Source organism: Castor canadensis, chromosome 6 (assembly GCF_047511655.1).
Source record: "Castor canadensis chromosome 6, mCasCan1.hap1v2, whole genome shotgun sequence".
NCBI lineage: Eukaryota > Metazoa > Chordata > Mammalia > Rodentia > Castoridae > Castor > Castor canadensis.
This window is the reverse complement of record NC_133391.1, coordinates 70431922-70447504: the sequence shown is the minus strand read 5'-3', so window position 1 is coordinate 70447504 and position 15583 is coordinate 70431922. Positions and strand designations below refer to the sequence as shown.

At 39.7% G+C, this 15583-nt stretch overlaps 1 protein-coding gene across 4 annotated transcripts in view; it reads right to left on the bottom strand.

Annotated features, from left to right (window-relative positions):
• The window catches only part of Sh3tc2 (SH3 domain and tetratricopeptide repeats 2), a 64467-nt gene that overhangs the window by 39617 nt on the left and 9267 nt on the right, over window positions 1-15583 (bottom strand). For all 4 annotated transcript variants that reach the window (XM_074076691.1, XM_074076693.1, XM_074076692.1 and 1 more), the window contains exons 3-8: window positions 9157-9284; window positions 6225-6330; window positions 4913-5056; window positions 3722-3923; window positions 2757-2830; window positions 527-722 (exon numbers count right to left, since the gene is read on the bottom strand). In XM_074076691.1, coding sequence (XP_073932792.1) covers window positions 527-722; window positions 2757-2830; window positions 3722-3923; window positions 4913-5056; window positions 6225-6330; window positions 9157-9284 — 850 coding nt within the window. The remainder of the gene's footprint in view (window positions 1-526; window positions 723-2756; window positions 2831-3721; window positions 3924-4912; window positions 5057-6224; window positions 6331-9156; window positions 9285-15583) is intronic.

Genomic DNA, 15583 nt, shown 5'->3' with positions numbered 1-15583 from the left:
CAGAGCAGGCTAACCACCTGCTGCCAATTGGTAAGGCAGTTGGGTCTGCTCCTCAGAACCAGCCCTTTTGGATTCAAGGCAGAAAGAATAAAAGACGCTCCCTGCTCTTCTAGCCAATGCTGACTTGAATACATTCAGATTTTAACCTGAACAAAATGTGTGAAGACCTCTTTGGGTTCTACCTCCCAGACCTACACAGGAAGGGAATGTCTACTGACCAAGCTGGTGATTACCATGCTTCTGTGTCCATGTCCTGAAGGGGTTTCTTGGTTGGATAGGGTGGATCCTAACAGCAGGCCCTTTGTCTTGTGGCTCTGCTTCTCTCCTAACACAGAGGGCAGCTTAGTGAAATGAACTGAGCTGTCTCCTGTATCACTAACCCTCCTTCCTAGCACATTCTTCAACCAGAATGTGCATCTCTGCCTCTACCTCACTAAGACACTGCTGGTGCCCTTCTAGGAAAGGGAACCAAAACACTGGGAAAGACAGCCAGCCAGTTCCAGGGCTTACTCACGGTCATACTCACATCGGGGAATAAGAATCAGGGTCTATGCTCCTAGTGGGGACAAAGCCCACTTCTCCCGAGCTCACTGACTTCCCAATGAACCACTGAAGCCCAGGTATGACGAAGCCAATGATCTCGAAGCTCTCTCCTTGGAGGAAGTTCAATTCTCCCTTTTCCTTCTGTTGGTAATCCTTCACAGCCTTGCATCTTCCTCTGCCTATGGAAACAGCACACGGCCTACTAAGAAAGGTAGAAACGGCTGAGCCTTCCTTTACCCACCAGCGTTGGATTAGGGGATCCCAGAGTTAAGAATTTTAAAGACAAGTAAAATTCCCTCCATTCCATAAAAAGTAAGTAAATACTGGCAGGAATGACAGAGGATAACTGGCTTACCATTTTGCCAAACTAGAATATTCAAAAAAAAAAAAAAGAAACTACAATTCACTTTCTTGTATAAAAGAAAAGATGATTTAACAAACCTAAGAAGGCTGGGAGTATTGCTCAAGCGGTAGAGACCTGCCTAGCCAGCCTGCGGCCCTGCGTTCAGACTCCAGTACTAAAAAAACGGTATTTTCAGAATATTGGATATGCCTCAAAACTGAATAAATGTAGCTCATGGAAAACTGAAACGCTATCTATGTTGACTTTGTTTGATTTTGTCACTGCTGTGTGACTTTGTTACAAATCTGCAGACCACCATGTGAGAATCTTTATACCTGGATATCTCTACATGTCCTTTCAGCTGATTTGGCCACAGTGAACCTCAGTCTTCCCCACTGTCAAGTGGGATAATAAGATACTCAGTGCTTATAAATATTAGAAAGAGTCAAAGAGATAAAATGCACAATACCTGGCACCTCGTCAACCCTTAACGGATGCTAACCTCACTAATTATCACTGCTGGGATAGAACACTGCTGGTGACATAGAGGACTCTCTTTCTGACTATGGCAGCTATTCAGTTTGAAAAATTGTACTATTAATATCTAATAATGATGCTTTATTAAACACTGTACTGTCAAGTTTACAAAGCACATTTCTGTCCATTTTCTTAGCTCTTCCCAAGAGCCCTAAATAGCAGGCAGGAAATTCATTTGAATCTCCTTTTCCTAAATAAAAAAGTGGAAGCAACGTTAAGTCTGAAACTGGGTCTAGAATCAAGTCTCCTGACTACCTCTCTGCCTATTAATCCTGCTCTGGTGGAGATAGTGGCGTTTATGTGTCTCGCTATCCATATTCATTTTTGTTCCTCTGCAAATGCAACTGGCCCAACATTTTTTTTTGACATTTTTGGCCAAGTTTCTGTTGATTATGTCTTTAAAATCAGAAATTCCCTCTACATTATGGGATAACTGGAGCTACCATGTGTTAGACTCCACAGTGGGAGAGACAGAACTAAATGATTTACAGATGTCATTTTGTTTGGTTCTCTTGACAACATTGAAGTTGGTCATACTGTTTCATTTTACTAATGAGAAAGTATTGGCCAAGAGCACACTGGTTTTAAATTGTGGAACCAGAATTTGAACCCAGAACATAGGAAAGTCCTGTAGTCTTAACTGAAAGGCTGTATTGTCTCAGAATGCTAAAAAATCTTATTTATGGTCAGTTACTGATCACTTCTAATGTCTGAGTTTCATAACTCTTTCCAGTTTTTTTTTTGCTATGGATGTGTGGTAAGGGGATATAGAAAGATGATATACTTACAGATGTGTGTACATGCATAGACAGAGATTTCCTAAAATATATGCAGAGGCAGATACAAATATATGTATTGTGTATTTCACTCATTTATTCAACATTTACTGAGTGCTTACTATGTGCCAGGCATTCATATTCTTCCTAAATTCAAGGTTAATTTCATGTAATTCTAAGGGAAATTGAAAAATGTTTTGGCCAGAAAACAGGCAGCCTGTAGGCCCACTTTTGGCTCACAAAATATTGGCCCACGGCATGGTTTTGTTTTTTGGTTTTTTTTTCCCACACATATATCTTTAAATTCCTATCATCCTTGCAGTTCCCTAACACCTTCCATCTGAGCCCTCTGCACCTGTGTGTCCTGCCTGCTCCTGTAGGATTCCTATTTGCCGTCCTGGATTAAGACCTCTTACTTCCAGCCAAGGAAACCCACATGTGTGGACAGAAACAGAAGCAAGGCAGGAATTCACATGGACTAATTCCAAACCTGCAGATGAAATTAGGAAGCAGGACATCATCTCCCCAGCAATATTATGTTTTCAATTCAGCCATACCAATCTGATAAGAGCCTGTCCAATCCTTCTTCCTGGAAAGGTCACAGCTTCCTGGATAATTCTTCAGGAACCATCTGCCCACAGAAACATGGGGTTTGCAGACAGGGATTTCAAAAGATTAGAACAATGAGCAGAATAGTCCGTTAGAGACACATGTTAATAGTAACAAGTGCTGTTATTTATCCTATTTTCAGGATGTCAAACATTTACTGAGAACTTACTTCATCCCAGGCAGTGTAAAAAGGAGAGAAGTCCAGAGGACCTGGAGAGTTTTCTGGCTCTCTAATTACTTTGTCAGTTAAATAACTAACAAAGAATTCCTTTAGGTTCTCACTGTCAGATTCACTGCCAGAGCCAAGGCAGGATTCATAGCATGGGAAAATCTTTATTGTCACTCTATATGTTTGAGTTTAATGTCTTTCAGCAGGGATTCTCAAACTTTAGTGTAAAAAACATCCCTTGGGAATTTTATTCAAAACGCAGATTCTTAGCCCTCCTAGCCTGCACGATGGTCATGCCAGTAATCCCAGCACTCAGGGGACTGAGGCAGGAAGATCATAAGCTCCAGGCCAACCTGGGCTACACAGTGAGACCCTGTCTCAAATAATCAAAAACATAAAAAAGTAAAAATAAATAACAAAATGCAGATTCCTGAGCCCAACCCTCTGAGAGTCTGAGGAGGACCAGGGGGGTTGAATTTGTAGTAAAATCCCCAGGTGATGCCAATACATGCAGCCTCCAGTCTGTAGTTCGAGATAAAGTGACCAGCTGAAATTTAGAGTTGTTTCAAATTTTGTCAAATTGTGCAAATCCTGGTTTAAAAAAATGACAAGAGATAAAAAGCCACCCGGATTTTGTTGTCTTCCAGGCACCTGTGTACCCATATCTGAAAGCATCCCTACTGTGTGCTGCGCAGGCCTCAGTCTGTTCTGGGACCCTCTCCCAGGAAGTAGGTGGCTACTCACTGATGGAAAGGAACAGGCAGAGGCTCCAGGGCTGACACAGGCACCAGGCCTCGCTGACCCGTCACTAAGGACATGCCTTCCCACTCAGATTCGCCTTCCCAGAGCTTCACGGAGATTAATTCGTTCTTGCAAAGTGTCAAACACTCCCCTTCTTTCTCAGCTGATGGAACCACAGAGCACAGGGCTCTGCAGAAGAAGTGACCTGTAGAGGACAAGAAAAGCCCTTTCCAAGGAGTAGCAGGAAATGAACAGGAATTATCATACAAGGTAACATTTCAATCCTGAGAGTAAAGTACACAGGCCAGAGACAGTCATGAGAGGTCCTTGTGATCCTCAGAAAACTGACAGGAAAAAAGCCACTGAGAGGGAATTCACTTAAGGCAGACACCAGCATTTCTGAGCAACTTGTGAGGATAAGGCTTAAATGAGACTTTACCTTAGAAAAAGAGATGAACTAAAAACCTACAAAAAGAGATTTGCATTTAACAGAACCTTGGTTATAATTGCAACCTCACACTTCATCTTAGAGCCACCAAAGAATAAATTAAGTTGCTTTAGAGGAATTGAATGACTTCAAGTCTTAGAATAGCACACATAATTCTTTCCTTTCTATATGATTGGCACGATGCAATCATGCAGAGAATCATTTTTACAAAGATATGCAAATTTGGCTCTTTTAAAGTGTCTGTTAAGTCACTGGACTTGACCATATGTTAGTCTGATGGCATCTTCCCCTGTGCAAAGATCAGAGGTGGCTTCAAGAGCTTCTTCAGATTCACCTTTATCAGTTTCACGATTCAATTTAATGCAAGATTTGTAGCTTATTTTACAGTCAAATTATACCACATGTTTAGGTGTGTCTCAATCTCAAATAGCAAAAGACTAACATGGGAAACTTTCTATTTTAAAGCCAGTGCCAAAGCCCCACCTGTAGGAAATTAATTGGCCTAGGAAGTGCCCTGACATAAGCATGTTTTTAAAATCCCAAGCACTGAGACTGACCAACATAACTGTTCATGGGATGCCAGGATTAAACTGAGAAGGATGTTAAAGTACTGTTATTACAGGTGGGTTCCTTTGAAATGTTTTCATGTTTGAATGACATTTGCCTCTCTTGGAATCCTGATTATTTCAGGGACTCTATAACAAATGTGTGGATGGGACTCCATCCCAACCCTCTGCCATGCTAACCTTCCTGTATTAGGAGGCCCAAGTATATGGTTTCCAGGTGATTGTCATCCACAGACACTTGGATCTCTGTGTCCTCCACCAATCTGCAGTTGAGCCAGTACTTGTGGTCAAAGAGGAGGTACTCCAGACACGTGGACACATAGCCTAGAAGTCAACAAAATTCCTAAAGATGAGTTTTTCCTTTAGCTGACCACAAAAGAGAGTGAACTAGTTCCCTTCTGAACTTGATGCCCAGAACCCTCCCTGATCTGCCATTTTACTGGAATTAAACAGTAGGAGAGGGCTAGCTAGAAACTTACTAGAATGAATGGATGCTTCTCAGATTTTGGGGGAAATACAATTGTATACAAATAATATTTACCATTATCATCATATTGTGGTCGCTGTAAATATGTAATGGATTACCAAACCCAATTATCTTTTTCTAATACAACCATCAAGGTCTTCAAATAACATTGACTTTAGGATTTCTGTTCTCTCCTTCAAGTTCTATCCTGAGTTCAAATCTCTGTGCCCCAGATGATGCAGTGACTGAGAAGGTTCTCCATGGTCCACAGAGTCCTCAGAGTCAGGCTCCACATCAGCCCCCCACTCTGACCTGACCCCTCATCAAATGGTCAGAAAGCTCTGCCATGTCAAAAGCAGACTAAAGTCTATGTGAATTGCAAAATTTGAATAATTAAATATAGTACCTCAACATGCCTCTAAATATGAATTGTTTATATTAAAATTTTGCTTCTTCTGAGCCTTCCTTTCTTTCTCATGATGTGAAAACCTCCCTCTTTCCATTCTGACTGCCTGTATTCTTCCTAATTGTACTTCTTAAGCTTCAATGTGCATATCTGTGGATCTTATTAAAATGAGGATGCTGATAACTTTAGCAGATAACTACCCCCAACTCTTTCTTTGATTCTTTTCCAAATATCTGGGATAAAGCACCTAGAACTTTAACCTTCTGAGGGGCTACTTTCTCAAGATGACTTTCCTTTTTTTTTTTAAAGTCAATTTCATATCTATATCCCTACTTCCAATTTAGTAGATGACTTGATTGCCAGTTGATTGGTTATCTAATAAATCAAGGTCCCCTTAGACTTGGGGAAGCAAATTTCTTCACATGACATTTTAGAATAATAGTTAATATTTGCCTCAGGCTTAGTGTCAGGAAGTTGGTGATATTTCAAAAGTTACCTATCCACTGTAGGGCTCTATTTCTTTTAATTGTCAGAGTCAGACAAGTTCTTTAATATCAAACCCAATGAACTGACTGAAGTGTGAAGTGAGTCCTCCTCCACCTGCCTGCTCCAGGTCATACCTAAATTTAGGTAGGTGGAGAACCTCCAGATTTCCTCCACGGTCTTGAAAGTGATCAGGAACTGGGCCCTCTGGGACTGGATACTCACCAACCTTGCAGAGAGATCCTGAATAAAGAGAGCAATGAGTCAGCCTGGGATGAGAGAAGTGTCCTTTTAACAAGCTCACCTATGAACTAAATTACTGAATTAAATTGAAAGAACTTCTTGATTGTGGCATTGATTTAAGCATCCACAAAAGCTAATGGAAACAAACTAAATATTAATCAATAGGAAATTAGTTGGAATAGAACCTGGCTCATCCATGCAGTGGAATATTATGACATTATGCAGTCTTAAAAAAGAATAATGAAGCTTGCTGTGGACTGATGCAGATTCTAAATATACACTGCTAAATAGAACTACAGTAGCAACAAAAAGAGACCAGGGCACAGAACAGTGTGCAGAGAATGCTGCCTTTTATGTAAAAAAAAAAAATGTATGTGGGAGAGTAGAGGATGGAAGTAGAAGGAATCTTGGAAGCACATTATGTCTAATGAGTATGTTTATAAAGCTGACAAACAGAAAACCAAAGCACATAAAATAAAAATCATCCATAACCCCTCCTCCTGGAGCTCATTAATGTTAACAACCTTGTGTATTACAATGAATCTTTTTGCTACACGAGTTTCCATATAAGTATTTTATATAAACAGAGGCATAATACATAAATTGCTTTTGCATTTCAATCTTCTTTTGCCACTAAATGATATGTTGTGAACCATCTCCCATAAGATTAAGTGTCTACATTATGTTGAGTTGTTACATATGCCATTGTTGCACTAAGGCAATTAATTCTTATCATTTCCTTGTGATTTCACATTTGGATAATTTTACATTTTTAATATCCTAAATAGTATTGGGATAAACATCCTTATAGCTAAATCTTTGTGCACATTCTTCATTATTTTGACACAAGTCATCCTAAGAAGTGCACTGGGAAGGCAAGGGAACGCACATTGGCCATCCCAAAATGCAGGCACCCATTGCCCTCCTGAAAGACGGTTCCAGTTTACATGCTTGCAAACAGAGCAAGAGGGGGTCTGCAAACTTCTTGTTTTTTAACATCTGGGGGAAAGGGAGATCTGAATCATTGACTAGACTTTGTTTTCTCTAAGTCTTTCTCTGTCGGTTGCCCAAGTCAATGAAGTTAACTATAACTAGTGACCTCACCTAGGCCAGGTCCTGTTATCTTTAGGGAACCTCAGGGGAAGAAGGAAGGAATAGAGGATCCAAAAGAAGAAGCCCTAGTTCAGCGAATTCAGACTCTGTTGTCCCTCTCTACCATACCCCGAGACCCCAGATTCTGTCAGAGAATAAAAGATCCTGTAATCAAGGAAGGGGTACCAGGTAAAACATGACTTAGAGAGAATGTATTGCATGCCAGACACTTCACCAAGAGTTTTATGAACAATCCTCATTTAACTCCCACGATAACCCTAGAAAATGCAATTATAGTGCTTAATCCATGCTAAGATGTGCTTTTTAAACTTCTAACTGCATCTGAAAAAAAAAGATAAGCATGGCAAAAATACATATCAAACAACATTTATTTTCCCTTGCAGGTACATAAAATAATGATTCACTATAATCAATGGCAGGCATTACCCCAGTTTTATATTCAAAGAGACAAGGACACTGAGAGGTAAAATAACTTGCCAAAGATCACTGCAATGGATAAGATGCAGTGAGATCCCTAGTAAAATCTCAGTTCCAGCTGGCTCCAGGCCTCAGCTTCAGTCCCTCAGCTTATCCAGCTTAAGCTTTGGCCAGCAGGCCCTGCTCCTGCCCAGAGCAAAAGTGACTCAAATTAAAGGGAAATCTATTGCATTAATTCACAGCTTAGAAACACTGGTCTCCAACTTCCTGGATTCCAGGTATCAAAATATAATATAAAATAAAAATTGAAATCCCTTAGCTACTATTTACAGAGTATATACCACCACCAAAGCTCAATTACCAAACTCTCTACAGATATGACCTCATTTTCTCCTGAAAAACCAGACACTGTCTCTTTTGCTATATAACAAAGCACTTTTCTTTTCATTTTGTGCAAGATTAATGCAGAGGTCATTAAAAAATAACTAGAAAACTAATTTTTGTGTAAAGCAATATTCTCCTTCTCCCAGAACTAGTTGAAATAAATTTTATCCATTTCTGACTTTATTTCTCCTAGTTAGCACCTCTTAAGCGATAAATGATTTGGTCAGACCTTTTCGTCAGACCAATGGTGGTTTAATAATTAAAGATACTACCCACCCACTGTGAAAAATGAACTGGTTTGCTTAGTTTACTGCAATTTGCTCTCATCCTAGTATTTATGGTTATTGGGGTTTGACTGGCAAGTTTGTTACTTTAAATACATACATTTAGTGGCTACCAAGACTTGGGAAGGACAGGATAGTGAAGAATTATTTTTAATGAGTACAGAAATTCAATTTTGGATGATAAAAAGTTCTGGAGATGAGTAAGTTGTGAGTGCATAAAATGTCATAAGCCAGTTATACATTCAGACATGATTACGATGGAAATTTTTATATATATCATATCACACTAGCAAGAATAAAATTCAAATGTACCACACTGAAAAAATATATAATGATATTGTAGTTGTTACAACCATTCCCATTCTACAGAATTTAAATAACCTGCCTAAGGCCATACAAGAAACCAAGTTTTCTCTAACTCAGCAACGCCAGGCTGTCCTATGGAAATTTCTGCTCATTCCTGTTAAGCAGAGAATTGTGCATATTCGCTCAGACAATGTGTACAGAACTGCTCGTTCACTCGTCTGTGAACCCGACGTCTTCTTCAGGGCCTACTTTGTTCCGGCGCTGTCCTAGGTGCTGGGGACCCTGCAGCGGAGGGACACAGGTCGGTGCGGCCTCTGCTCACCTTGAACAGCGCGCGTGCGTCCTGGTCCTCGCTCTCCAGCTCCCAGAGCCGCCTCCGCGCGGCTTCCTGCAGGGTCGCGTATGCACTCCTCCTGCAGCGGCTCTTCACGCAGAAGGACAGCGTCAGATCTGAAGAGAGAGAGCCACACATCAGGTGGACGTGCAACAAAAGAGAAGAAAGAATTGCCTAAACCCTAAATTGGTGTCCTCATTAATTACAGATTGGAGTGGTCTTAGCCTCCCAGCGCCCCTTTAAACTGCACCTCCGCCCCTGCCGATATGGGACAGGAACATTGAACCCAGTATGGCGCCGGAAGACCTGCAGGCGATGCAAGCGCGTGATGGTTGTTTCTGTCTCAGTGCTGACCCAGAACCAGCTAGGACACGCCTTGCTTGCTATGGATGACTTGTGTTTTTGAACGAATACTACTTTATCCATATTTAGGAGATGTATTTATATGTCAAGTGTACAATCTGTAACAGACATTATATATTTTATGCACTATATCCACCGGAACATACTTTTTTCTAACCTATTTCTGATGCTCCATTTGTTAATATTTATCAGGATAATAGGTTAATATGTTAAAATCAGTCTTTAATTTCTTCAAAATGCACGTTCATTTAACAAATAAATACTCATTAAGAACCTCTTACGAGCCAGAAACTGTTTTTCTTTTTTAAAGAAAAAATGACATCTTAATTTTCTTTAAAAAATGTTCCCACTTACTTGCTAATGCGATGCACGACTGTGCAGGGTGCTGCACAACGTCCCAGACCTTGGGCTCAGTTGCGCAGCGCCCTATTCATCTGTTCCATGTTATGTTCACACAGTACCTGCTTTTCATCACAGCAACGGCAGAAAACTCAGCTTTGTAAAGACAGGTATTATTCAAAGGATAACAGTCTAAGGTTGAAACCCTGATCTACTTTATAGTAGGAGTTTACGTGATTTCCAACAGCTGTTAGTATGAGTGTTGCCATTGAAAATTAAATTCTATGTTGCCCGTGGACTTGTTATTGTGCCACCCTGGGGTGTCTTGTTGGTACAGTTTGGGAGCCATGAGTCTATCACAGAATTGTTATACAGTGTGAGGAACAAAATTCTTGGGGAAAAATTAAAATCAGTTTGTCATATTTGATATTACTTAGTGTGAATGTTAATAAGTTACATAAAGATTTAATATTGCAACAATCTTGCCGTCCATGTCTCTTTTAAATGCATGTCTTTGTTTTATCTAATTGCTTTGGGATAGACTTCTATTTTGTGACAACAGAACCACTTGGAATGAACAATGAAATGTTAACATTATACAGGTCAAAGGTAAAAGCTTGTGTTTAATCATTCTGAGTGAGGTTAGCCTGGCTCAAAAGACCAAAAATCGTATGTTCTCCCTCATATGTGGACATTAGATCAAGGGCAAACACAACAAGGGGATTGGACTATGAGCACATGATAAAAGAGAGAGCACACAAGGGAGGGGTGAGGATAGGTAAGACACCTAAAAAACTAGCTAGCTTTTGTTGCCCTTAATGCAGAGAAACTAAAGCAGATACCTTAAAGCAACTGAGGCCAATAGGAAAAGGAGACCAGGAACTAGAGAAAAGGTTAGATTAAAAAGAATTAACCTAGAAGGTAACACCCACGCACAGGAAATCAATGTGAGTCAATGCCCTGTATAGCTATCCTTATCTCAACCAGCAAAACCCCTTGTTCCTTCCAATTATTGCTTATACTCTCTCTACAACAAAATTAGAGATAAGGGCAAAATAGTTTCTGCTGGGTATTGAGGGGGGGAGCGGGAGGGGGTGGAGTGGGTGGTAAGGGAGGGGGTGGGGGCAGGGGGGAGAAATAAACCAAGCCTTGTATGCACATATGAATAATAAAAGAAAAATGAAAAAAAAAAATAAAGCCACCACGATAAAAAAAATAAATAAATAAATAAATAAACAAAAAAAAAAAAAAAAAAAAAAAGATACTCACCTAACGGAATCTGTCTCACTGCCTCATGTAGCAAGAAACTGTAGCACAGAGTTCATCAGGTAAGAAGGTACAGGACAGACACATGGCAGAGGAATTAAAACAAGCAGAGCAGGGCAGGTGTGCTACAGGTATTAGTATAGGTGTTTGGATTGGTTAATCCACATTCTTATATTATTTACTTGTCTTCTTTACTTCCTAATGCTTCTCTCTCTCTCTCTCTCTCTCTCTCTCTCTCTCTCTCTCTCTCTCTCTCTCTTTCTCTCTCAATCTCTCTCTCCTGCCTCCAACAGAGTCATTTTATATCCCCTTATCTTGCTTAATATTTTTCATGGCATTTATCGCTACCCAAAATCACATTTCAGCCAATTTACTAATTTGTTTGTTACCTGTATCCCCACCCAATTATAAACTGCAGTGTCTGCTGTGCACTGCAGAATTGTTCCTGAGAGGCACTAATAGTCAATAAATACATGAAGAAGTGAAAAAAAAAAAAAAAAAAAAGCTTGTGTTTAAGAAGTGGGACGCAAGGACAGTGCATGATAAGTGTATCATCTGATAATATATGTAATAAAAAATATTTTATACCACCAAGTGCCTACAATGAACTCAAGCAACTTTTCAGGTCTAACTGAACCTCTCAAATTTATTGCTTAAAATGTTGAATGTTCTAAACTAATATATAAGAGGAAAGGATATTTTACAAAAGAATACTATGAGATTCCTTCTGATGCATTTAAAGTATGATGTCATTCCCTGAAACTGAGGTTATGCCTAATTTTCTTGAACACATTTTCTTATAAATATCTCTTTGCCAGGTGTGGTGTCACCCCTCTGTAATCCCAGCACTCAGGAGGCTGAGACAGGAGAATCATGAGTCAGAAACTGTTTTAGGTGCTGAGGATACAACAGAGAACAAGGCAGACCTAGTCTGCCTTGGTTCATGGAGTATGGATTCTACTTGGCAAGTAAATAATTTACGAGAACATTCTTTTCAGATGGAAAAAGAGTGGTATAAAAAGGTAATAGGGTCAAGAAAAAAGTGTGCTAGAACTGTTGGAGAGTGAGTCATTTGGATGGTGTTGTCAGAAGAGGCCACACTTTTTTTTTTTACAGTGATTGTCCTTTTGAATGCATCTTCATGAAATGATAAGTACCAATTATCTAACACAATAAATAGAGAAAGCACTGGACTGGATAATCACAAAGGTCTCTCTTCTAGCCCAACTTGCCAGGACCTTTGCAAATCCTGAGCACACTAGAGATTGCCCTTGTCAGGCCAACCCGTGTCCATGAAGCAGTCCTGGACTCCCACCACTAAAGAGCCTGTCTTTAACTTTTTCAGAAGTCTTGATCAGCTCCCACACTACATGCTCAGACACCTGACTTGTCATGAAATCCAGGTGAATTGCTTCTTCTGCTCAGTTCCTCCATGGCCTGTGCGCCTGTCTCAAACAGCCCCTCCATCTCTGGCAGCCCCCACTTGGTAGTCTTACTGCGTGCTGACTTCTTGGAGGAAGTGCGTGTAAATCTTTTACTCATTGCCTGCTGCATATTTAATGTTCAGTAAACACATTAAGCATTAGCTATTGCTCCCTGTCTTTCACCCTAGTACTCCAGCAGCCGCTGCTCATGTCTGTTCTCATCTACTCATGACTCTTAACCTTGACTACAGCTCCAATTCTGTGATTCCTTTCTAGCAAACTCCATTTATTTTGCCTTCCAAAACTGAATCCAAACTCCCTCTTAGAATCTCTTGGAATAGTTCCTTCAGTGTGACTCTCCTTACTATGCTCCTAACCCCACATATACAAAACATATATTTATTGTTTAAATAACCAAACTGCTTGTGAGTTTTTTTTTGTTTTTTTTTTTGTTGTTGTTTGTTTGTTCTTTTGTGGTACTGGAGTTTTAACTCAGGGCCTTGCACTTGCTAGGCAGGTACTCTACAGCTTGATCCACACTTCCAGCCCTTTTTGATTTGTTGTTTTTGAGATAGGGTCCTGCTTTATGCCAAGGCTAGCCTTGAACTATTTCCTGAGTAGTAGGATGACAGACATGGGCCACAGCTCCCAGCTGGTTTTGAGATATTAACCAGCCAAAACTGATACAGCAAAATGCCTGTGTGGATGGGATCCTACAATACTTTCTACATCTCTAGAGTGGCAGTGAGTCAAGGTCACTCTAGTTCTATGGTTAAGTGCATTTTGCCAGATTTGAATCCTCTGGAAGCTAGTCTTGTAATTGTGATAATGTATCTACTTGACTCTTGTCTGTGACCGTTCTGCATAAAGAAAGGTTGTCAGCTAGCACAGAGTCAGCCCTTCTCACACTGTGTGTGACCTTCTCATAAACAGCATCATGAATCATGAAAATGCTGAAAGATGGACAAATTCACCCTGAAGTAGGTTTGGTTTCACCTAAAGATAACCTTTGTTCATTGGCTTTCATGCACTAATGAGGCAAAATGCTGACTCCTCTGCATTCATGAAAGGACAGATGGCAATTCAGGTTGTTGGATTTTTTTCCCCTAGGATTGCCCAAGCGGACAGATGATAAACAGACTGACACAATAGCAAAAAATAAAGGGCAAGATGTTTCTCATTATCAACCAAGCAGTTTGACAGAATTTGAAACTGGGAGTAAAAAGAACCTGGTATAATTATATAATATCTATTTATATGATTCTTATTCTTAAAAACATTCAAAATGTAACATTTTCACAAATACATAGTTTGCATTCCAGGGAAAAGTATACTTTTAGAGAACACTGGACATGGTGGATACAAATAAAAACTAGGGTTTGAACCCCTTCCTCATCATGTGCCACCTATCATTTTCTTCTCTGAGACGCTCACTTCCTGCCTGCTAACTAGGGATTTTGGTGCCTCCACAATAAATAAGCATGTAAAAATGAGAGGAACACGTACAGATCACCTGGCACATGGTTTGCTTTCAAAAATGGTCCCTGCTACTATATAACAGGGATATATAGTATCCCTGTTATATAGGGGATACTATATAGATATGTGGGATATATATATATATGTATATATATATATATATATAGCATTTGTGGGATATACAAATATATATCCACAAATATATATATATATATAATTTTTTATATATTATATATATCTAGCAAAGGCTAGATATATAGGCTTGTCTTCAGAGTTTCTGGTATAAGGTTCACTCCAGGTGGAGCAGTCTCTAATGAAAACTCTTTTCTGGCAGTACTGGGGACTGAACTCAGGGCCTCATGCTTTCTAGACAAGCACTCTACCACATTCCCAATGCTTTTTGTTTATACTCTGTTTTCAACATAGGGTCTCACTGACTTTGCCCAGGCTGACCTCAAACTCATGACCCTCCAGCCTGCCTTCTGAATTGCTAGGATGATAGGCAGGCCACCCATGCCCAGCAACAACTTTCTTTTTGTGGACTTCCTTGAACTCTTCTAAAAGGGGCTTTATAAGATATTTATTAAGAATAAGATTATTCCAGATATAGTGGTTAATGCCAGTAATCCCAGCTACTCAGAAGGCAAAGATCAGGAGGATCACAGTTTGAAACCAGCCCAGGCAAAAAGTTAGCAAAACACCATCTCAACCAACAAGCCATTTCTATCATTCAAGCTACAAGAGAGGCATAGGTAGGAGAATCATGGTTCTAGACCAGCCTCAGGCAAAAACAAGAGATTCTGTCTGAAAAATAACTAAAGCAAAAAAAAAGGGGTGGGGGTGTTGGGGATGTGGCTCAAGTAGTAGAGTGCCTGTCTAGCAAGCCTTGAGTTCAAATCCCAGTATTACAAAAATAAATAAACAAAATTTTCTCATACTAATTTCCAGTGTTTTTCTGCTCCTGATAAGTTCATAAGATGCCCTTCTGCTCAGCTAACCTCATCCTACGTATTCAGCACTTCATTCACTTTTTCATTTATTTAACAAATATTTGTTCAGAACCTACTACATATGAGGAACTGTGTTCGCTATTATATAGAATATAAACATAATCTCCACATACTCATTAAACAGTTCATGTATTTATTTGTTAACGTTTTCTGAGAACCAACTACATACACACAAATGACAAACAACTCTTTGAGACATCATGTCGAATACATATTTTTTCTTTTTTTTTAACATAATTATTTTTAAAAACTTAGCCCTGTACCCAGCACCTTAAAATCTAATCAGTGATATACTTTCTCTAGCCTCCATAATATATACAGAGCTCCTAATATATACCAAATTCTGAAGAGCTTTGTATACTAGCCTGGGAAGGTTTGTGAACAAGCCAATTTCATAAATTCATGCTTACAAAGATGCATTTGATGGTGGAGCCTGGGGAGAAAGAGTCTTCAGATGGGAGCGACAAGGAGATTGCTGCAATATTTTACATGGAGGGTAATTGTAAAATAATACTTATCTTTGGGATTCAGATA